This window comes from Salmo trutta, chromosome 10, assembly GCF_901001165.1.
Source record: "Salmo trutta chromosome 10, fSalTru1.1, whole genome shotgun sequence".
NCBI classification, from domain to species: Eukaryota; Metazoa; Chordata; class Actinopteri; order Salmoniformes; family Salmonidae; genus Salmo; species Salmo trutta.
The window spans coordinates 18,859,338-18,883,212 of NC_042966.1; the positions used below are offsets into that span (position 1 = coordinate 18,859,338).

The following is a 23,875-nucleotide window of genomic DNA, read 5'->3' on the forward strand; positions in this document are numbered from 1 at the left end:
GAAGAGGGAACATTGTATGGAACCCAAAAGAGTTCTACCTTGAACCAAAAATGGTTTCATATTGGGTCAGCCGCAGACCCCTTTTGGAACCCTTTTTTTCTAAGAGTGTAGGCATTGTTTTTGAGTGCGTACGTTTCACCAGTATCTCTATATGGGAGGAAGTTCACCTTTTTTTGTCCGCAGACATTGTCCGCAGACAAGCATCTTTGGACCGCATACTGGGATTCCGTCACTTGCTGCAAGAAGAATGCAAAGGTGGACTTTGTTGTTGTCAGCACACACACTAACCAGAAGAGAGATTCTTCAAACAACTTTATTATGAGATGTGCAAAAATGGAGCAGTTAACAATCACTCAATGGTGCAGAGTTAAGAGCCCAACGAACAGAGTTGGCTCTCAGCTTTTATAGAAAAGTCCAACCTCTTTGGCAGGGGTGGGGAACATAGTGTATAAAAGGCGTTTAGCTTGTCTGTGCAGATTACGATAGCTGACGTTGCCACCATTGTCTGTTCCTTCCTGCAAGTTTCCACACAGATGAGTTCCTGCAGATAGTAGAAACGGGAGCAACGCATAAGCTTCAACCTACTCAAACCTCCGAAAGAAAAGGAGACAATGCAATGTCTACAGGAGAGCCAAGTCAAACATCATGAACTGCGAGCAAAGGACCAAGCTTTTAATCCTGGAGAAACTCTTAGCTAGGAACTACCTCAGCGGAACAAAGTGGGTTCCTGCTACAGTCATTGCTCAGACTGGTCCTGTGTCCTACACTGTCCAGACTGCAGAGGATGTCATCTGGAAAAGGCACACAGATTAGTTACTGCTGAGTAAAGCTACATTGACAGAAACACCAGTCGTGAGTGGTCCAAAACTGTTACACTCTGTTGTCACCTGGGGGCTCACAGTCAACTTTTCAGGACTGTTGTTCATAATGGTTACAATTTAAGTCAGAGGGGAGAAGGTGTGGTGTATTGGGGGTGTGACGCAAAGCATCATGGGTGTTGTATGTGTTCTAGACCTAGCACGTTCCAGAAAAATGGTTAAACTGATTCCTGTCTCCCGTCTCATCATTATTGCATTTTTATAAAGGCGTGGTTATGAAACCCACATGACATAACAGTATTGTTTGAAGGCAGGTAGGAGCTAACTTTCCCTTTGGTCCAAAGAGCTCAAATTCTACTTTACGTCACACACCAGTGTGTGTACAGTACTTACTGCATTCCCTAATAGAAAGAGTCAACAAAAACGCAGCGCTTCAAGAGCACTTTGAATTATTTCTTCTAAGCTTATAAGAGGGTAATAATTTCTCCTGAGTCCCATGCGTCATCTGTACTGTGTATACCGGTATGCGCCACATAGGCAAAGGCACAATCTATTTTCATAACACTACCTGAAGGTGTAATTTGCAAGTTCTACATAGATTGCCTCCCATTGCATTATTGCTTTCTTCATTTTCCTCCCTCTTTCCATCCCTCCTCCTCATGCCTCTCCGTCTCATGGCGCTTTGTTAAGGCCCTCCAATAACTGGATAAAGGAGACACCAGAGAGACGGAGCTGATGAGAGAGAAATAGAGATAGCTGAGGCATCATAATTTATACACCACCACGATAAAATGAATCCCTCCTCATGATCCTTTTATGGTGTCCGTGTGTGTGTGTGTGTGTGTGTGTGTGTGTGTGTATGTGTGCAGTATGCACATGTCTGGGTGCAATGGATGGGTATACAGTATATGTGAGACTGCAGAATGAGCTTCAGAGTTGGGAAGGTTATTTAGGAAGGAGGTGGTTGGTGGAGAAGACTGCTTTGAAAAAGTTAGAGAGAATGACTGTAGATCAGAGAAAATGGAGGGAAAAGAGGAGCAAAGCAGTGAACACAAAACACCTGACTGCACTCTTAGATGATTCAGTATAAAAGTCTTTATTCTACAAAATTGGTGTTTAAAAAAAGAAGAAACTACTATTTGAGGTCTCCAGAGTAGATTATGTTTGGATTATACTGATGTAAGTATTACAGGACAAACCTATCTATTGGTGCAGGGTTTCTTTTCTCTTTTACACTAAATACATCTTTCTTTTGACCCTTCTCACCTCATTCCTCATTTCGACTGGAACATTTCCTCCTTTCGACAAGTGAGATCAATCTAGAACTCAACTAAAACTCAAATAGTAACAACTAAAACACACAAAAAAGTGTGCTGTACAGTTAGCTAGGTTCATGTTTATGTGCAAAGAAAAAGGTCAGTCAAATCGACTACATTCTGAAGCTGTTCTGGCAAGAATATGTCTGATGAAGGTCTCTGACTGAAACGTCACAGTATGTTTAGAACTTTGGATCTACAAGATAAAACATGCATTTAGATCTGCAGTAGCAGGGCCACCCCAGCTAGGGTCCACTTGGACGGGTTCTCTTTGGTCTTGAGGTTGAAGGTCCATACGTAGGTGGGTCCTCTCTGTCTGGTCTTGTAGACAGGACACTGGTAGACGTTACGTACCTCCTGCTTGTCCACAGGGATGGCTCTGATGAAGATGACGGGCATGGTGGGGGTCAGTTCCTTCAGACGGGCATCCACCATCATACCAGCCTGATGGGAGAGGGAGAGAGGACAATGACATTGTTTTTGAGAAAATAGTGTCTCAAAATGTACACTTTTCTTCAGTGTAGGTGCCCTTAGGACAAACAACAGGAATATTGTGAAAATTAAGTATTACCATATAACTAAAGTAATTTTATTTCCTGAAGGTTGTATTTGGTCGAAGTGAATTAAATCCTTCTTAAACAATACAGCAAATGTAATTAAATTAATCTGACTGAGTTGGCAGAAGGACTCTTTAGGGGCTCAATATTTGGGGTACCCTTGAACAGTGTGTGAAAGTCACTTTAGGTCTGAAGTTATCCTGTCTTCTCCTGCCTTTCAGAGCAGACTTTCCAAACACGCTCAAACAGGAAACAGAGCGGTCCATCTCACTAATTAATCCTCTCTCCACTTAGTGTCCAGGAGACAGAAGTTCCACCACGAAGCTCGCTGACTCCAGGAGACAAATGTAAATCCTTATGACTTTGGAGGAGAAGCTTGGAGGACGAAGAGACAAAGCAACTTTATGACGTCCGTCTGAATTACAGCCCTAATTGCATCAGCAGTCGGCTGTACATTTTTTTTTGTGTTCTTTTAAACATTGATAGCCTTGTGTATTTAGGTAAATAGTAATAATGAGGGTCCCATCTCATTGAAATTCATGACAAATTATCATCTTTTATCGTTTTGAAGGTGTATGGGGTTGATATAAATATAAAAAGATAACAGCAACCGTCACCATTAGGAGAGAATAGATATTTATTTGTTGCAAAGACAAAACTGGCTTATTAATAAGCTACTGTACTTCCACAGATCTAAGTGAATCTGAACAACCCTTTAACTGGAACAGCATATGGACAAATCTGACCTTGGCATTCTCAGCAATCTACACACAAAACCCCATAATCACAAAGCAAAAACAGGTTTTTAAAAATGTTTGCAAATGTATTAAAAATAAAAAACAGAAATACCTTATTTACATAAGTATTCAGACTCTTTGCTATGAGACTCGAAATTGAGCTCACGTGCATGACTGTAAAGCCCAACACATACATTTAAACAATCTATAAAGCCCAACACTTAAACTACATGGCCAAAAGTATGTGGATACCTGCTCGTCGCACACCTCATTCCAAAATCATGAGCATTAATATAGAGTTGTTCCCCCATTTGCTGCTATAACAGCCTCCACTCTTCTGGGAAGGCTTTCCACTAGATGTTGGAACATTGCTGCGGGGACTTGCTTCCATTCAGCCACTAGAGCATTAGCGAGGTCGGGCACTGACGTTGTCCGATTAGGCCTGGCTCGCAGTCGGCGTTACAATTCATCCCAAAGGTGTTTGATGTTGTTGAGGTCAGGGCTCTGTGCAGACCAGTCAAGTTCTTCCACACCGATCCCCAAAAAACATTTATGTATGGACCTCGCTTTGTACACAAAGCATTGTCTTGCTGAAACAGGAAAGGGCCTTCCCCAAACTGTTGCCACAAAGTTGGAAGCACAGAATCATCTAAAATGTCATTGTATGCTGTAGGGTTAAGATTTCCCTTCATTGGAACTAAGGGGACTAGCCCGAATCATGAAAAACAGCTCAGACCATTATTCCTCCTGATTCATCACTCCAGAGAACGCGTTTCCACTGCTCCAGGGTCCAATGCCGACGAGCTTTACACCACTCCAGTTGACGCTTGGCATTGCGCATGGTGATCTTAGGCTTGTGTGTGGCTGCTCAGCCATGGAAACCCATTTCATGAAGCTCCAGGCGAGCAGTTCTTGTGCTGACATTGCTTCCAGAGGCGGTTTGGGACTCGGTAGTGGGTGTTGCACCCGAGGACAGACAATTTTTATGCGCTATGCACTTCAGCACTCGGCGGTCCCGTTCTGTGAGCTTGTGTGGCCTACTACTTAGCGGCTGAGCCGCTGTTGCTCCTAGACGTTTCCACTTCACAATAAGAGCACCTACAGTTAACCAGGGCAGCTCTAGCAGGGCAAACATTTTACAAACTGACTTATTGGAAAGGTGGCATCCTATGACAGTGCCACGTTAAAAGTGACTGAACTCTTCATTAAGGCCATTGTCACGTCCTGACCAGCAGAGGGAGTAGTTGTGTAGTATTTTGGTCAGGACGTGGCAGAAGAAGTCTGTATGTGTTTTCTAGTATGTCTGTTTCTGTGTTAGTCTTGTGACTCCTGATCAGGAACAGCTGGGTATCGTTGTTCCTGATTGGGAGTCATATATTAGGAGTGTGTTTTTCACCTGGGGTTTGTGGGTTGTTGTTTTAGCACTGCTTTATGTTAGCCTGCTAACTGTTCCTGTCGGTCTATTGTTTCTTTGTTTTTGTGTTCAATTTATTCTAATTAAATAGAAAGATGAGCATTCACATCCCGTCTGCGTTTTGGTCATCCATTCCCGACGACAACCGTTACAGAACAACCCACCTAAACAAGACCAAGCAGCGGAAAAAGGAGAGGAACGCTGAGTACATGGACTATGGTGAGAAATGGACCTGGGAGGAGATCTTGGAGGGAAAAGGCTCCTACACTTGGGAGGAGATCCAGGCTGGAAAGGATCGCCTTCCATGGGGACAGGTGGAAAGAGAGAGGGAGGAACGGCGAAAGGCTGGTGAGGACCGGGAACGCTATCGGGGTACACGACTGGCGAGGAAGCCGGAGAGGTACCCCCAATAATTTTTTTGGGGGGGGCACACGGGTAGTTTGGCTAGGCCAAGGAAGAGCCATAAGCCAGCTACCCGTGATTATATAGAGGAGCGTAGGAGGTGGAGGGCGCAATAGTGCGCACCTCAGCAAAACATCTCGCTCATACGCACGCACAGTCCGGTGCACGCCATTCCAGCCACTCGCAGATGCCGTGCTAGAGTGGGCATCCAGCCTGGTAGGAGGATGCCTGCGCAGCGCATCTGGTCGCCGGTACGCCTCCTAGGACCAGGCTACCCTACTCCCGCTCTACGCACGGCAACCATCAGGCCCCTGCACAGCCCAGTTCGCCCTGTACCAGCACCCTGCTCGTACAGGGCTGTTAGTTCCATCCAGCCAGGACGGGTTGTGCAGGGGGTGCGGTCACGGCCACCTGTGCGCCTCCATGGCCCAGTCTTTTTCCGGTTCCCGCCTCTCGTGCTATCCCAGAAGTGAGTTCCTCCAGTCTGGCACGACCAGTACCAGCAACCCGGACCAAGCTTCCCATGAGTCGGCCTAGTCCTATTCAGCCTGTTCTCGCTCCTCGCACTAGCCCTAGGGTGCGTGTCTTCAGCCTGGTACCACCTCTACCAGCCCCACGCACCAGGCTTCCAGTGCGTCGGCCCAGCCTCGAGCCCGGCACCAGTGTGCAGTCCAGAGTATCCGGCACCAGTGTGCAGTCCAGAGTATCCGGCAACAGTGTCTAGTCCGGAACCGAGGGAGACTTCCTGCGACCCGGAACAAAAGGAGTCTGCCTGCGACCCGGAACCGAGAGGGTCTGCCTGCGACCCGGAATCGAGGGAGTCTGCCTGCGACCCGGAACCGAGGGAGTCTACCTACGAATCAGAACTGAATGTGACTAACTGTGTTTTGAATGAGTTTGCCTACAGCGTGGAAATGAGGGAACCTGCCCACGATCCACAACAAATTGAGTCTGTCTACGACCCGGACCCCAATGAGTCTGCCTACAACCTGGAGGGCAGGAGGCCGGAACCAGAGCCACCTCCAGGATAGGTGGGTTGGGGAGGGAGGGTGTAGCACAGTGCCGTCGTTGACGGCAGCCACCCTCCCTTCCCTCCCTTTTTTGTTTAGGGGGTATTATTTTTTGTTGTGGTATTGGGGATTTTTGTTTTCTTTAAGGTGCATTCCGGGGTCTGCACCTTTAGGGGGGGGGTACTGTCACGTCCTGACCAGCAGAGGGAGTAGTTGTGTAGTATTTTTTTCAGGACGTGGCAGAAGAAGTCTGTATGTGTTTTCTAGTATGTCTGTTTCTGTGTTAGTCTTGTGACTCCTGATCAGGAACTGCTGAGTATCTTTGTTCCTGATTGGGAGTCATACATTAGGATTGTGTTTTTCACCTGGGGTTTGTGGGTTGTTGTTTTAGCACTGCTTTATGTTAGCCTGCTAACTGTTCCTGTCGGTCTATTGTTTCTTTGTTTTTGTGTTCATTTTATTCTAATTAAATAGAAAGATGAGCATTCACATCCCGTCTGCGTTTTGGTCATCCATTCCCGACGACAACCGTTACAGCCATTCTACTGCCAATGTTTGTCTATGGAAATTGCATGGCTGTGTGCTCAATTGTATTCACTGGTCAGCAACGGGTGTGACTGAAATAGCTGAATACACTAATTTGAAGGGGTCTACACATACTTCTGGCCATGTGGTGTACATACAAACAAAATATATAAACCTATTTTCCAGTGTTGTAGTAATCGAGACCGGTCTAGGTCTCGAGACCACATATTGAGTGTCTCGGTCTTGTCTCTGTGTCGAATACATTTGTACTAGGTCTTGACTCGGTCTCGGACAGTGAGGACTCATAATTTCTTCCAGCGGAGTAAAAAACTCATTATCAGCTTCCATTTAGTCAGCCCTAAAACCGCTTCGCCAAGCCAAATATATACACTCCTTTCTTAAAACATTAATACAGTACCATAACAGCCTTTACATCCATTATAGTTATGTTTGTGCAGTGGTGAACCTATAGGTCTTCAGTGTGTGAACCTATAGGACCTTCAGTGTGTGACAGGTTAGTACAGTGGTGAACCTATAGGCCTTCAGTGTGGGACAGGTTAGTACAGTGGTGAACCTATAGGTCTTCAGTGTGTGACAGGTTAGTACAGTGGTGAACCTATAGGCCTTCAGTGTGTGACAGGTTAGTACAGTGGTGAACCTATAGGTCTTCAGTGTGTGACAGGTTAGTACAGTGGTGAACCTATAGGTCTTCAGTGTGGGACAGGTTAGTACAGTGGTGAACCTATAGGTCTTCAGTGTGTGACAGGTTAGTACAGTGGTGAACCTATAGGTCTTCAGTGTGACAGGTTAGTACAGTGGTGAACCTATAGGTCTTCAGTGTGTGACAGGTTAGTACAGTGGTGAACCTATAGGTCTTCAGTGTGTGACAGGTTAGTACAGTGGTGAACCTATAGGTCTTCAGTGTGTGACAGGTTAGTATAGTGGTGAACCTATAGGTCTTCAGTGTGTGACAGGTTAGTACAGTGGTGAACCTATAGGTCTTCAGTGTGTGACAGGTTAGTACAGTGGTGAACCTATAGGCCTTCAGTGTGTGACAGGTTAGTACAGTGGTGAACCTATAGGTCTTCAGTGTGGGACAGGTTAGTACAGTGGAGAACCTATAGGTCTTCAGTGTGTGACAGGTTAGTACAGTGGTGAACCTATAGGTCTTCAGTGTGTGACAGGTTAGTACAGTGGTGAACCTATAGGTCTTCAGTGTGTGACAGGTTAGTACAGTGGTGAACCTATAGGCCTTCAGTTTGTGACAGGTTAGTACAGTGGTGAACCTATAGGTCTTCAGTGTGTGACAGGTTAGTACAGTGGTGAACCTATAGGTCTTCAGTGTGACAGGTTAGTACAGTGGTGAACCTATAGGTCTTCAGTGTGTGACAGGTTAGTACAGTGGTGAACCTATAGGTCTTCAGTGTGTGACAGGTTAGTACAGTGGTGAACCTATAGGTCTTCAGTGTGTGACAGGTTAGTATAGTGGTGAACCTATAGGTCTTCAGTGTGTGACAGGTTAGTACAGTGGTGAACCTATAGGTCTTCAGTGTGTGACAGGTTAGTACAGTGGTGAACCTATAGGTCTTCAGTTTGTGACAGGTTAGTACAGTGGTGAACCTATAGGCCTTCAGTTTGTGACAGGTTAGTACAGTGGTGAACCTATAGGTCTTCAGTGTGTGACAGGTTAGTATAGTGGTGAACCTATAGGTCTTCAGTGTGTGACAGGTTAGTACAGTGGTGAACCTATAGGTCTTCAGTGTGTGACAAGTTCATGATTATGAAAGGACAGCAACCATAATACCAGTGTACTCATGTAGGAGTGCACTTTTTGTAAAAAAAACAAAGGGCCAGTGGTGTAGTGGAGGCTATTCATAGGTATAAACTGTATACACACACTTTTTTTCAGAGGGCATTGCGTATACTCACTTTTTATCCCTACTGATGCGTATCAAAGTAGTGTAGTGGAGGTATACTACTTATCAATTACGTACTACAATAGAGAAATCATACCTACTGTCGTGTCTTTGGCTATGCCGGATTAAGTGATATGACATGCTAACTTATAAAATTATTTCTCTGTAATTAATATTACCTGATTAAGCTAATCATGTAAATGTAATTAACTAGAAAGTCGGGACACCACAGAAGAACGTTTATAGAGCCGTTATCTTCCGAATAAACTCTTAAAATACTTAGTAATATTTTACATCGATAGCAGTCAATATTAACCCTTATCTTCTTTTCAGTCTCATAATGAAAGTTGTCAATTCTTGGTTATCTTCACGAACCCTGGCTAACAAGTTGAATCAGCAATACAAAATTGGGTTTAATTATTTATTTACTAAATTCCTAACTAATCACACAGAATTACAAATACACAGAATACATATGATGTCATACAGAAAACGTCCTGGTGGACGGAACCTGTATCATGGCTGGTTACACAAAGGAAAGGGGGTTGGCTTGAATGAAAGGGCGGGAAGATTTAGGAACAAAGAAACAGCAGCTATGCTATCGTAAATACATTATCTTATGCATTCTAAATTACCGCCCATTTGGAAAAGGAAAATGCAATAAATATTTACTCTGAGCTGCGCTTCGGTAGGTTGGTCGTAGATGCTGGCCGGGTTGGCCAACAGATCTTCCTGTAGTGGAAGAATGTCAATGGTGGCAAATTGGATACGTGGTGGTATCTTCGTCTGGTTGTTAGACTGGATCCGTCGTCCGTCCTTTCCTAGCCCACGTTAGCAGCGGCTAACTCAACGGCTAGGAAGTATCACTTCTGTAGTGAATAAGCTCAAAGTTCATACCATTCGCCATCAAAGCTCACGCCGAGGTTGGCTTAGTTCTGTCCTTGATATGTGTCTGTCCTTCTAACGTAGAGGCTGCAGACCTCCCGTACTGGAACAACTGGTTATCTTTTCGTCAAAGGCTTATATAGTGGAGAGGGGGGAGGGAGGTGTTTCATCGTTTATAACCCCATGTCTCTTCACAGGGTTGGGCCACTGATCGGGCAGGGCACTTTCCTTATGAAAACCCAATTCTCTCATTTGGAAGCTAAAATTACATTTAATCTCCTAACAAACAATTTCAATATCAAACATTTCAATTGCATAACAATTCCATGTGACTCTGATAACTAGAGGGTGTATACTTTCTCAGGTACAGTTTATGTCGTCCTGTCATCAATCATAATGTCCCAGATAACAATGAACTGACATACATACTCATTACGTTATCAAGCATATTTCCAACTGGTTTTATTATCAAAAGATGGTTCCTTTCCCCATTTGTTTGATGTTCCCAGACTCTCTATATTTAACAGGACAGCAGTCCTTCAGTAGGGTCAGTAAGAGAGGGGAAGGGAGAAAGGTATTTATGGGGGGGTTCATAAACCTTACCCACAGGCCAACGTCATGACACTACACAATCAGTAGCCTACACAAACGCAAAGCATGTGAAATCTATTCACATGCGTGCCGCACACACAGCCTAGTTTCAGAGGAATATCATCTGCAGACAGCAGGAGCGTGCAGCTCTGAACAGGTTTTAGCATGGAGCAGCTCACAGAACAATGACATCGGTAGCCGGTAGGGTAGGAAAGACGTTTCAACTTATGATATCTACCAGTGAATGCTAACTAAGACAACAATGGGTATGCAAACCAGGTACTGAAAAAGTTTAGTCTGAAGTGTTGTTTAGTAGGCTATTTGTGATGTGCAATTGTCATCGTGCCCTGTTTGCATCAGTGGCGTAGACATGGATGGGCCTGGATAGACAGAGGCCCACCCACTGGTGAGCCAGGCCCTGACAGGCCCACCCAATCAGATTGATGTGGTTTAAGCATTGTTGTGGACTTAAATGTGATGGTCTATAAAAAAAAAGCGATTGAGAGTGAATATCTGAAAAAACTATAGGAAAATCCATTAAAAAAAACAGGAAAACTTTTCATACAGGGTGCCTTTCCTTCGCCTGGCGGGCCATTTTGTGAACATTTTGGCAACATTTGAGTATACCCCCTTCTCCAGGCACCACTATACCACAGAATTGGGCCAATGGAAAGACAGCATTCACACACAGCATGATGTTAAAGAATAAGCAATCCATTCACCTGGACATAATAAGCAAGTAGGTCCCAATCATAAGAATACAAAAACATAACCATTAATCATTTCCCAATCAAAATGTACAACTATTACTTCCCATTGCAAAAAAAAATCACGTTTGGCACACAAAGTATTCAGTCACTGTCACGCTTGTCGTTGGAAATGGAGGACCAAAAGGCAGCAGGTATGTGTACGCTCATCTTGACATTTATTTACTCAAAATGAACATACAAAAATAACAAAACGAAACGAACGACGAAACAGTCTTGAAAGGCTCACTCAGCAAAACAAGAAACAATCTCCCACAAATGCACAGACAAACACATCCAACTAATATAGGACTTCCAATCAAAGGCAACACCAAACAGCTGCCTTCAATTGGAAGTCCACCCCAATTAACCCAACATAGAAACACACTCACTAGACTACACATAGAAATACATAAACATAGACCACAACTCAAAACCCTGAAATAATAAATCAAACGCCCTCCTAACTAACACACCACCCTGAACCACATAAAACAAATACCCTCTGCCATGTCCTGACCAAACTACAATAACAATTAACCCTTATACTGGCCAGGACGTGACAGTACCCCCCCCTTAAAGGTGCTAACCCCGGAAGCACCTTAAAAAAAACAAAAAAAAACAAAAAACCACAACCCCAAACAACAAAACAAATTTCCCCTCTACTAAAAGGGAGGGAAGGGAGGGTGGCTGCCGTCAACGACGGCACTGTGCTACACCCCCCCTCCCCAACCCACCTATATCAGGAGGTGGCTCCGGTTCTGGCCGTTCCAGGCAGTCGGGCCACTCTGGCAGTTCGGGGCAGTCGGGCCACTCTGGCAGTTCGGGGCAGTCTGGCAGCTCGGGGTAGTCTGGCAGCTCGGGACAGTCTGGCAGCTCGGGACAGTCTGGGCAGTCCGGCAGCTCGGGGCAGTCTGGGCAGTCCGGCAGCTCGGGGCAGTCTGGCCACTCCGGCAGTGAGGGGCAGTCTGGCCACTCCGGCAGTGAGGGGCAGTCTGGCCACTCCGGCAGTTCGGGGCAGTCTGGCCACTCCGGCAGTTCGGGGCAGTCTGGCCACTCCGGCAGTTCGGGGCAGTCTGGCCACTCCGGCAGTTCGGGGCAGTCTGGCCACTCCGACAGTTCGGGGCAGTCTGGCCACTCCGGCAGTTCTGGGCAGTCTGGCCACTCCGGCAGTTCAGGGCAGTCTGGCCACTCCGGCAGTTCAGGGCAGTCTGGCCACTCTGGCGACTGTTGACTGGCGGGCAGCTCTGACGACTGTTGACTGGCGGGCAGCTCTGGTGACTGTTGACTGGCGGGCAGCTCTGGTGACTGTTGACTGGCGGGCAGCTCTGGTGACTGTTGACTGGCGAGGCTGGGTTCACGCACTTGAAGCCTGGTGCATGGTGCTGGTACTGGGCGTACCAGATTGTGAACACGCACCTCCAGGCTAGTGCGGGGAGCGGGAATAGGACGAGTCGGACTGGGTTGACACACTTCCGGGTCCGCACGAGAGACAGGAGCTGGAAACCCAGGGCTATGGAGGCGCACAGTCGGTCTTGATCTTACCTCCTGTACAACCCGTCTTGGCTGGATGGAACTAGTAGCCCTGTACAAGCGGGGTGCTTGTACAGGGCAGACTGGGCTGTGCAGGGGCCTGATGGTAGCCGTGCGTAGAGCGGGAGTTGGGTAGCCTGGTCCTCGGAGGCGTACCGGCGACCAGATGCGCTGCGCAGGCATCCTCCTACCAGGCTGGATGCCCGCTCTAGCACGGCACCTGCGAGGGGCTGGAATAACGCGCACCGGACTGTGCGTGCGTATGGGTGAGATAGTGCGCTCCTCAGCGAAACATGGCGCTCTCCACCTCATACGCTCCTCCATATAACCACGGGTAGCTGGCTTCCGGCTCTTCCTAGGCCTAGCCAAACTACCCGTGTGCCCCCCCAAAAACATTTCTTGGGGGTGCCTCTCGTGCTTCTCCCTCAGCGCTTCCAAGGCCTCGTACCTCCGCCTCTCTGCCTTGGCTGCCTCAATTTCCTCCCGTGGGCGACGGTACTCCCCAGCCTAGTGCCAAGGTCCAGAACTTCCTCCCAGGTCCATCTCTCCCGCCAGTCCAACTCGAACTCCCCTTTCCTCTGCTGCTTGGTCCTTAGTTGGTGGGAGATTCTGTCACGCTTGTCGTCGGAAATGGAGGACCAAAACGCAGCAGGTATGTGTACGCTCATCTTGACATTTATTTACTCAAAAATGAACATACAAAAATAACAAAACGAAACGAACGACGAAACAGTCTTGAAAGGCTCACTCAGCAAAACAAGAAACAATCTCCCACAAATGCACAGACAAACACACCCAACTAATATAGGACTTCCAATCAAAGGCAACACCAAACAGCTGCCTTCAATTGGAAGTCCACCCCAATTAACCCAACATAGAAACACACTCACTAGACTACACATGGAAATACATAAACATAGACCACAACCACAAAACCCTGAAATAATAAATCAAACGCCCTCCTAACTAACACACCACCCTGAACCACATAAAACAAATACCCTCTGCCACGTCCTGACCAAACTACAATAACAATTAACCCTTATACAGGCCAGGACGTGACAGTCACTTAAAGTTTAAAGTGGAACTGGCAGCGTTTTAACTACTTTCCAGATATGAAACAAACAGACAATCATAATATCAGTCAAACATATCGAATTCACAGTTTATGCTTCAAAATCGACTCCATAAAAGGTTTTAAAAATAGGTTCTATTGGACTCAACGTTCCACGATGTACACTAAGGCACTGTTGGCAGAATAGATGGATGCAGTTCAATGCATGATTCATATAATTCACCAATACATTTCTTGGTAGTCCAAAATATATTGCTATCAGGTTGTAAATCACAGCTGGTCTGGTACATTGTTTGCTGCCTCCATTTGGGATTCAATGTTTCAGTTTCAATGACTCAATATTCGGGACAAAAATTGACGAATGTAACTACGGCTGGGAATGTCAAAACAATCAAACTAGCAAGGGAAATGATCACAAGTCAGTCATAACGTGGCTAATAGGCTAGCGAACCTATTTCTGTAGCAAGCTAAAAACACAGAGCCTAACATTAGCTAGATTGCGAGGAGGATGTCATGTCATGCCATTGAAGGATTGGGTGAGTGACTGCCTGCCAATGCATGCATGTCCCGACCAAGGACCCAAGCTAACTGGCTAAAGTTGGCTAGCTTGCTAGCTAGCTACTTCCAGACACAAATGAGAGAATCCTCACTCTGACCATTTTACTCACCATAGCAGAACTGGTTAGGCTGTTTACATGTTAAGAGCATTTTTAACTATTACTTTTTTTTTGTCTATGTTTACTGACACCGGTCATGTTCAGCAGGTGTTGCGTGTCCCTGAATTAATCAGTTGTTCTGCACTCTGGCACACTCATATGAGACTGCTCTGAAATCGGAGTAGATAGCCAGAGTGAATTTGCGAACTCAAGAAATATGCTACCTGGTTAACAGTCGATAAAGTTATTGCTAGCTAACCAAATGACACCTTTATCTCTAGCTGTGTATACAGTGAGGGAAAAAAGTATTTGACCCCTGCTGATTTTGTACGTTTGCCCACTGACAAAGAAATGATCAGTCGATAACTTTAATGGTAGGTTTATTTGAACAGTGAGAGACAGAATAACAACAAAAAAATCCAGAAAAACGCATGTCAAAAATTTTAGAAATTGATTTGCATTTTAATGAAGGAAATAAGTATTTGACCCCCTCTCAATCAGAAAGATTTCTGGCTCCCAAGTGTCTTTTATACAAGTAACAAGCTGTGATTAGGAGCACATTCTTAAAGGGAGTGCTCCTAATCTCAGTTTGTTACCTGTATAAAAGACACCTGTCCACAGAAGCAATCAATCAATCAGATTCCAAACTCTCCACCATGGCCAAGACCAAAGAGCTGGAATGGGCTACAAGACTGGAATGGGCTACAAGGCTGGAATGGGCTACAAGACCATCACCAACAGCTTGGTGAGAAGGTGACAACAGTTGGTGTGATTATTCGCAAATGGAAGAAACACAAAAGAACTGTCTTTCTCCCTCGGCCTGGGGCTCCATGCAAGATCTCACCTCGTGGAGTTGCAATGATGATGAGAACGGTGAGGAATCAGCCCAGAACTACACGGGAGGATCTTGTCAATGATCTCAAGGCAGCTGGGACCATAGTCACCAAGAAAACAATTGGTAACACACTACGCCGTGAAGGACTGAAATCCTGCAGCGCCCGCAAGGTCCCCCTGCTCAAGAAAGCACATATACATGCCCGTCTGAAGTTTGCCAATAAACATCTGAATGATTCAGAGGACAACTGGGTGAAAGTGTTGTGGTCAGATGAGACCAAAATGGAGCTCTTTGACATCAACTCAACTCGCCATGTTTGGAGGAGGAGGAATGCTGCCTATGACCCCAAGAACACCATCCCCACCGTCAAACATGGAGGTGGAAACATTATGCTTTGGGGGTGTTTTTCTGCTAAGGGGACAGGACAACTTCACCGCATCAAAGGGACGATGGACGGGGCAATGTACCGTCAAATCTTGGGTGAGAACCTCCTTCCCTCAGCCAGGGCATTGGAAATGGGTCGTGGATGGGTATTCCAGCATGACAATGACCCAAAACACACGGCCAAGACAACAAAGGAGTGGCTCAAGAAGAAGAACATTAAGGTCCTGGAGTGGCCTAGCCAGTCTCCAGACCTTAATCCCATAGAAAATCTGTGGAGGGTGCTGAAGGTTTGAGTTGCCAAACGTCAGCCTCAAAACCTTAATGACTTGGAGAAGATCTGCAAAGAGGAGTGGGACAAAATCCCTCCTGAGATGTGTGCAAACCTGGTGGCCAACTACAAGAAATGTCTGACCTCTGTGATTGCCAACAAGGGTTTTGCCACCAAGTACTAAGTCATGTTTTGCATAGGGGTCAAATACTTATTTCCCTCATTAAAATGCAAATAAATGTATAACATTTTTGACATGCATTTTTCTGGATTTTTTTGTTGTTATTCTGTCTCTCACTGTTCAAATAAATCTGCCATTAAAATTATAGACTGATCATTTCTTTGTCAGTGGGCAAACGTACAAAATCAGCAGGGGATCAAATGCTTTTTTCCCCTCACTGTAGCTGCAGAAGGACGAGGAGGCTACAGTCCCCATTGTTTATTATTGCAATTTTTGACGGCCAAATAGATGAAAAAGTTTGAGAGGGTTTATCGAATGTTCCTTCATTAGATTTTATGTCATCTTGCTCTGGCTGGAATTAGTTGTTGATCTTGTTGATAATGATGTGCATAACTGAGGGAGAAAGAGAATACCTTTTCATGGTTGTTTGATCAATAGGACTGTAACGTTCCCAAATGTAAGAGGACCCCCGAGGTGTTTACATATTTGCAGAAATCTATTCCGGTGTATTTTGTGAGTTTTGGCGAATGAGTTATAATTATCTAAAGTCGTGCTGTTGCAACTGCCTTTAAACACACAGTCCAGTTGAAAGTGAATGAAGGCAGGGCTGTGTGGCTTGTTTGCATAATGGCCTACATTTTACATTTACATTTTAGTCATTTAGCAGACGCTCTTATCCAGAGCAACTTACAGTAGTGAATGCATACATTTAATTTTCATTTCATACATTTTTTTTTTTTCTTCGTACTTGGCCCCCCGTGGGAATCGAACCCACAACCCTGGTGTTGCAAACACCATGCTCTACCAACTGAGCTACGGGGAAGGCTACTGTAGCTCTGATTGGCTATAGCGCATGGGTCTGTGTAGACCGGTCCTGGACAAGACAGCTGTTTTTATTCTGTTTTATTTACTGCAGTGTCTTATTGTCCAAACACAAGGCTGCTTTCCCACTCTATTTTTGCTAGGCGGGGTGGGAAGGAGCGGAAAGGGGAAGGTTGGACGGAGACATGTTGGGCTGGGGGGAATGGGATGGAGGTGTAGGCCCACCTCTTTTTGTTTCTCTTTTCTTTACATACCAATTGTATTATTACTAAATCCTGTATGATCAATCTGATCATTTCTCTGTGTGCATTTATTTTTTTATTTTCTTTTGAGTGGCAGCCTACAGGTACGTGTGGTATAAATTGTGTAAATTGAATATTGTACCTGCAAACCCCCTACAAAAAAATGACAAAGCAAATAAGCTACAGTATCAAACACACAGCATCAACATAAACACACACCCTTCCCATCCCCCCACTATCATCTCTAGATCTTTATTATATACACAGAGTGCTACTGTGTATTCCCCTATCTTTGATGTCCGCATCCCCTGAATAAGTAGCTTGGCTCATTCATATAGATGAGCTGGTTTATCATAAATCTTTGACTTGTACAGCTGCAGCGCCAGAGCCGGGCTCCAGATGGAGGGATGCTGCTCACTCTCCCGTTCACACTCCGTTACACCCTGACACTACACTGGCACAGTGCTGGCCCAGGGCTGAGAGGAGGAGTGGAGATGAGAGGAGCCAATATGAGTGCAAGACAGAAGTTAGGAAGATAGTAGTGGAGAGAGGAGGGGAGCGGTGCGGGGGAGAGGATGGGAGAGGACACTTTTTCATGCTTTTCTGACTGTCTCCATCGTTGCCTGCCTTCCTCCCTCCCGGACTGCCCGCCTGTCTCCCTCGCTGCTCATCTCTCAGTCTGACTGTCTGCCCATACCCCTGTCTGTCTGTCTGTCTGACTGTCTGCCCGTACCCCTGTCTGTCTGTCTGTCTGTCTGACTGTCTGCCCATACCCCTGTCTGTCTGTCTGTCTGACTGTCTGCCCATACCCCTGTCTGTCTGTCTGTCTGTCTGTCTGTCTGCCCATACCCCTGTCTGTCTGTCTGTCTGTCTGTCTGTCTGCCCATACCCCTGTCTGTCTGTCTGTCTGTCTGTCTGTCTGTCTGTCTGTCTGTCTGTCTGTCTGTCTGTCTGTCTGTCTGCCTGCCTGCCTGCCTGCCTGCCTGCCTGCCTGTCTGTCTGTCTGTCTGTCTGTCTGTCTGTCTGTCTGTCTGTCTGTCTGTCTCCAGCTTTTAATAAAGAGAGAACACAGCAGTGCCACTCATAAGGATGATTAAAGTGTGCCAGTGCATACTCGACACATTCACTAATTAACAGGTCTACTGGGACCCTGCAGGAGAGCTGGATGCATACATATAATAAAAATAAAGCCTGACTGGCACACTCACGCACACAGTATTCCATACTACAGTAGTAACTGAAGTAACCTTGAGATAAACTTTAATTAAACAAATACTACTTTACCCTACCATCTGTAACCATGTATGAACTGTAAGCCTCTTCACACATGCAGTGTAGGGGGGAAACCTTTATACACACACACACAACACGACTATGACACTCTTAAGTCACTGATATGTCAGCCACGACTCCTCTATGAGGTGACATCCCCACCTGTGTGTCCCAGCAAGCTCCTTCCACGTACAGGCCATGTACGTAGGCCCCCTCTGACGTACATACATACACAACAATCACTAGCTATGTCACCTTTGTGTCATCTATATGTCACATATATAACCCCTCTCTGTACCTGAGTGTCCCAGCGAGCTCCCTCCATGTACAGTCCGTGTACGTAGGCCCCCTCCCTGGGAGGAGTGCTGAAGTCCTCTCTGTTCTTCTTGGTGACGTCACACTGCAGACACATCCTGTCCAGAGGCCACTCATTCCTGACAGGAGGAATCATGGGAACATCATGGAATGTTGTATCACAATCCCCTGGTGATAAGTAGTATCATGATAACAGCTTTTATCGTGATAATTGACAGTGGGAATTCTAGGTACAAGGTGAATTCTATCCTCACAGAAAAAACTGTTCTGAAATGAGAAAAACTGTCCTTTTCACATTATTTCAAAGCGAATAACAATTTGGTTTCCATGATCTGATAATATTTTTGATCGTGCCGAGCCTGCGTTAGCACACGTATCATTGAATCCACTTTTTCAGGCTATATTTCTGTAATATCGATTATCATTCCAACCTACCTGCGAGCCATAGCCTGCATGATGGCTGTGAGAAAGGACTGAGGGTTGAAGAAGCCGGCCAGCCAGACGGCTGAGGGCAGGATGAAGTCAGTGGCCCAGGCCTCCAGCTCCTTGATCCTCCCCAGCAGGTCAGTGAACCACAGGGCCAGGCCACACATAGACGGGTAGGCCCGTCTGGTCCACGACTCTGGGACCAGGTCCAGGAAGATGGCCGTCTGGAGACTCTCCATGTCACTGGTCATAGTCAGCTCTCCCTGAGAGGGAGGAACCAATCAGAAAAAGCGATGGGAATGAGAGTCAGAGAACGTTTATTGGCAGTCAATTATGGAATAAGTTTGTGTCAAATGTTTTATTAGTAAGGCACATTTTTTATTCAAATAACTTTAATTAATAATGTAATTTTTCCTGTGGATTTCTGCAAGAACACTGAGGAGAAATCTCACAGTTATTGGAGTTGTCTTTTTCACACGAAAACTGAAATCCTATGTGTCATTGAGCAATACCACCCTGTAACCACTAGCAACAGCAACCCATAGCTGATGAAGCATGCATAAACAAAAGCAGTCACTCACTTCCTTCACTTTCTAGCCAAAAGAGAAAACAGAAGAATTATATGGAGGGAGGCTAACAAGTTAAATGGCTATGCCAAACAGTGTGTCCTTCACCGAATGATACCGTAGCTCTCTAATTAATGTATTCATGTCTCGCCGTCATAACCCTCTTTTACTGAGGCGATAAAAGAGTTCCCAGATGTATCTCATCTACTGCAGAGCGTTAACCCTGAACCAGTCACCCTTTTAACTCTCCCCCAAATCACTCGGATCCCTCAACAAGTCAGGACACCCCCTCCCACCCCCAAATGCTTCCAGCCAAGGTTGAGATTCTGATAGTTCCAATTTATTTGCCCAGTAAAGTCGAAATATGAGTACATTTGACTGGTAAAATAAAGTACATGGCTTTTAACTCACCGAGGCAATTTACCGGAGGAAATGTGTTGAGGCATCGAAGCTCATAACTCCTTAGAAAAGGCACTCACACACACGCACATAGCCACCTGCCTTAACCCTAAACCAGCCGTTGCTAAGACAACACTGAGCTAATATACAGCTGGGATTCCAGAACAGGCCATGTCGTGAAATGTCATTTTACTTTTATGTATTTAAAAAAAATATATTCTCTCCAGTGTTTAAGGTCATTGTTTCTCAAATCCTCACTATGACTCACACTTAAGACGAAACGCACGCACACGCACACGCACACGCACACACACACACACACACACACACACACACACACACACACACACACACACACACACACACACTAGGGGCCAGAGGGCTGACTCACCACTACTTAAGAAGACAGCCTGCGTTTCAGAGGAATACTGGTGACACAAAGTTATGCAGGAATAATAACAGAGCAGACCAGACCGCTACAGCTACTGTATACAGGCTCAACCAACAGAGCGTGACTCATTACCCCAATGACAAAAAATATATTTTTCAACCCTAAAATGGGAAGTTGACTCCAATGCCATTGTTTCTTTTTCTTAGAAGTGGTCTATGTGTTGGCAGTGCCCAGCCACCCACCACCGGTGGACACTGGCATTGTTTACCCCAAAACAAGTAATTATATGAACTTGAAGTTAACTCAAAGTAACTGTGGAGGAGTGAGTAGAAGAAGTAGACAAAGAAGACTGTTTGTGATTGGCTGACCTTGATAGAATGATTGATTGATTGACTCACCTTGAGTCCAAGGTTGAGTTCGCGTAGGGATCGCCTTATCTCCTGGGTGAGTGTGTTCATCCTTTCACACTCCTGCAGCGCCACCACCTGGTAGGGTGTCCTCTCCTCAGCTTTCCCCAGCAGCTCTACCATGTTAAACTCCTCTGGTAACTTCTCCATTATCTCCTCCAACACAGACCGTACCTGGGGTAAAGGTGTGTGTGTATGTGTGTGTGAAGAGACAGGGACAAAAGAGGGGGTAAATATTAACCTTGAATATGGGGATGTATTATGAAGATGGTATTAATGACAGAACGATAGATTGTGTTCATTGTTAAGAATTTCTCAGTGCCGGTGTCACATTTTGTTACTGAAAAGTAGGGAATCAAAAAAAGATTACATCCGTCGAGTAAACACGATAAGAATTCCAAGCACTAATGACTCCTTGAGAAGAAAATTATGGAAGAAAAAAAATGTATAAATATTCATGAGAATTATTTGCAACAACAGCAGCCGTTTGTCTTTAATAAAAGTCAAATCCCCAGAGAATCAACCCTCATCTCATATTTCCGTTGGATAAGTGATGAAAGCTTATGTCTGTGTCCACATTTTCCAGCACTAGAGATCAATCAACGGATGAAACATTGAACAAAGGATTGGAGGTCATCATAACTATGGATTCTCCGATCAAATATTGAATCTGTCTTCTTCAGCTCCGCGGCAGCCTGCATATCAAACAGGAAGCGCTCAAACGGGCATCGTTCGCTAGCATTGGCTGATGGTTTTCATCTGTTAAGACATAACTATCTCTGTTTCTCAGTTGTAAAGGTCAGCCGTCATAATACACCCAGGCACACACACACACACGCATGTACGTACAAATACGCACACACATGTATGTGCACACACACTTCTATATCATTAAAAGTCAGACAGCAGTAAAGAGTGAGATAGTGTAGGGACACAAGGAGAAGTCACTGCTCTACATCTATCAAACGGCCATTAAACAGAAAGCTAGCTTGCATATTAGAAAGGTGAGGTCATAATGTATTGGAGTTTATAAACTGGGTGGTTCGAGCCCTGAATGCTGATTGGCTGACAGCCGAGGTATATCAGACCGTATACCACAGGTATGACAAAATATTTATTTTTACTGCTCTAATTACATTGGTAACCAGTTTATAATAGCAATAAGGCAGCTCGGGGTTTGTGGTATATTTTTGTTATTTTTATTTCACCTTTATTTAACCAGGTAGGCCAGTTGAGAACAAGTTCTCATTTGCAACTGCGACCAGGCCAAGATAAAGCAAAGCAGTTCGACACATACAACAACACAGAGTTACACATGGAATAAACAAACATACAACCAATAATACAGTAGAAAAAAGTATATATACAGCATGTGCAAATGAGGTAGGATAAGGGAGGTAAGGCAGTAAATAGGCCATGGTGGCAAAGTAATTACAATATAGCAATTAAACACTGGAATGGTAGAATGTGCAGAAGATGAATGTGCAAGTAGAGATACTGGGGTGCAAAGAAGCAAGATAAATAAATAAATACAGTATGGGGATGAGGTAGTTGGATGGGTTATTTACAGATGGGCTATGTACAGGTGCAGTGATCTGTGAGCTGCTCTGACAGCTGGTGCTTAAAGCTAGTGAGGGAGGTAAGAGTCTCCAGCTTCAGAGATTTTTGCAGTTCGTTCCAGTCATTGGCAGCAGAGAACTGGAATGAGAGGCGGCCAAAGGAAGAATTGGCTTTGGGGGTGATCAGTGAGATATACCAGCTGGACCGCGTGCTACGGGTGGGTGCTGCTATGGTGACCAGTGAGCTGAGATTAGGCGGGACTTTACCTAGCAGAGACTTGTAGATGACCTGGAGCCAGTGGGTTTGGCGACGTGTATGAAGCGAGGGCCTGCCATCGAGAGTGTACAGGTCGCAGTGGTGGGTAGTATATGGGGCTTTGGTGACAAAATGGATGGCACTGTGATAGACTGCATCTAATTTGTTGAGTAGAGTGTTGGAGGCTATTTTGTAAATGACATCGCTGAAGTCAAGGATCGGTAGGATGGTCAGTTTTACGAGGGTATGTTTGGCAGCGTGAGTGAAGGATGCTTTGTTGCGAAATAGGCCAACATACCACGGCTAAGGGCTGTGTCCAGGCACTCTGCTTTGCGTCATACGTAAGAACAGTCCTTAGCCGTGGTATATTGGCCATATACCACACCCCCTCTGGCTTTATTGCTTAATTAAGTATAACACTTTTCTGAGTGCTTTAGATTGTAAGGGGGGATTGAGCTCATTCACTATGAACATATTTGTTTCAGACATTGGACTAGTTTTTCTGAGGTAACACATGGAAGTGTATTTAAGGTAAGGCATATGGGGATTGGGAACAAGGGAATAAGGTTGTCCAAACATTGGGAGAGTGTAGTTAAGGTAACCCATATAGGTTGTCAGGGGGTAAAGATGACGTCTGCTGTATTATGGAACTCTTGTCAGTGCCAGATGGGTGTTATAGAGCTATGACCTGATGGAACCTCGGACCAAAGACGACCCAGTCCTTACCTTACAATCAGTTTGGTTCAGGTTTGACACTTTGAAAATATAAATCAGTTCACAGAACTTAGAATCTCAGAGGCAGCAATCATTCTAACATTGGTCCAACTTTCTCTACACTCTATGGGCCGGTTTCTGGGCCACAGATGAAGCCTGGACTACAAAATCATGCTCAATGGATAATCTCAATGGATGAAGGCTGTTAGCCTGTGTCCAGGAAACTGGTTTAACTATATATGACTTGTCGCATTGCTCCTCCTCCATACAGTTAGTCCATCCCTACCTTCTCATCTCTGGTGGTCCCACTGCCCTCCCCGGCCCCTCCGTCTCTGGGCTGCATCTCCAGCACGGTCCGGAACAACTTCTCAGACGTCTGCGTTAGGAAGCCGATCTCAGCGTTGGGGTGGAGGCCGTACAGGTAGGGAGACTCTGCAGGAAGTGTGTCATCTATATACTGGAGGAAGAGGGAATTACACGTTAGAACACCAAATTAGTGGGAGTGTGCATTTCAATATTCTACAGTGAATTCCCGTCCTTCATCTGCACTGGTCTGAAGATAACAAACTGGCGAAGAAAATATGGTGGATGCCAGATATAGTATATACTTTGCCAAGCTCTGTTAAAGCAAAGGAAAGAACGAGACATGTTATAGTT

At 45.4% G+C, this 23,875-nt stretch overlaps 1 protein-coding gene across 2 annotated transcripts in view; it reads right to left on the minus strand.

Annotated features, from left to right (window-relative positions):
- Positions 1–1,888: 1,888 nt before the first annotated feature.
- dnah9 (dynein, axonemal, heavy chain 9) overlaps positions 1,889–23,875 on the minus strand; it is a 126,193-nt gene continuing 104,206 nt past the window's right edge. The window contains exons 72-76 of one of the 2 annotated variants that reach the window (XM_029764754.1): positions 23,505–23,675; positions 20,681–20,863; positions 18,936–19,189; positions 18,484–18,619; positions 1,889–2,578 (exon numbers count right to left, since the gene is read on the minus strand). In XM_029764754.1, the coding sequence (XP_029620614.1) occupies positions 2,351–2,578; positions 18,484–18,619; positions 18,936–19,189; positions 20,681–20,863; positions 23,505–23,675 (972 nt within the window). In that variant the 3' untranslated portion in view covers positions 1,889–2,350. The remainder of the gene's footprint in view (positions 2,579–18,483; positions 18,620–18,935; positions 19,190–20,680; positions 20,864–23,504; positions 23,676–23,875) is intronic. The other variant, XM_029764755.1, reaches the window with a different exon arrangement.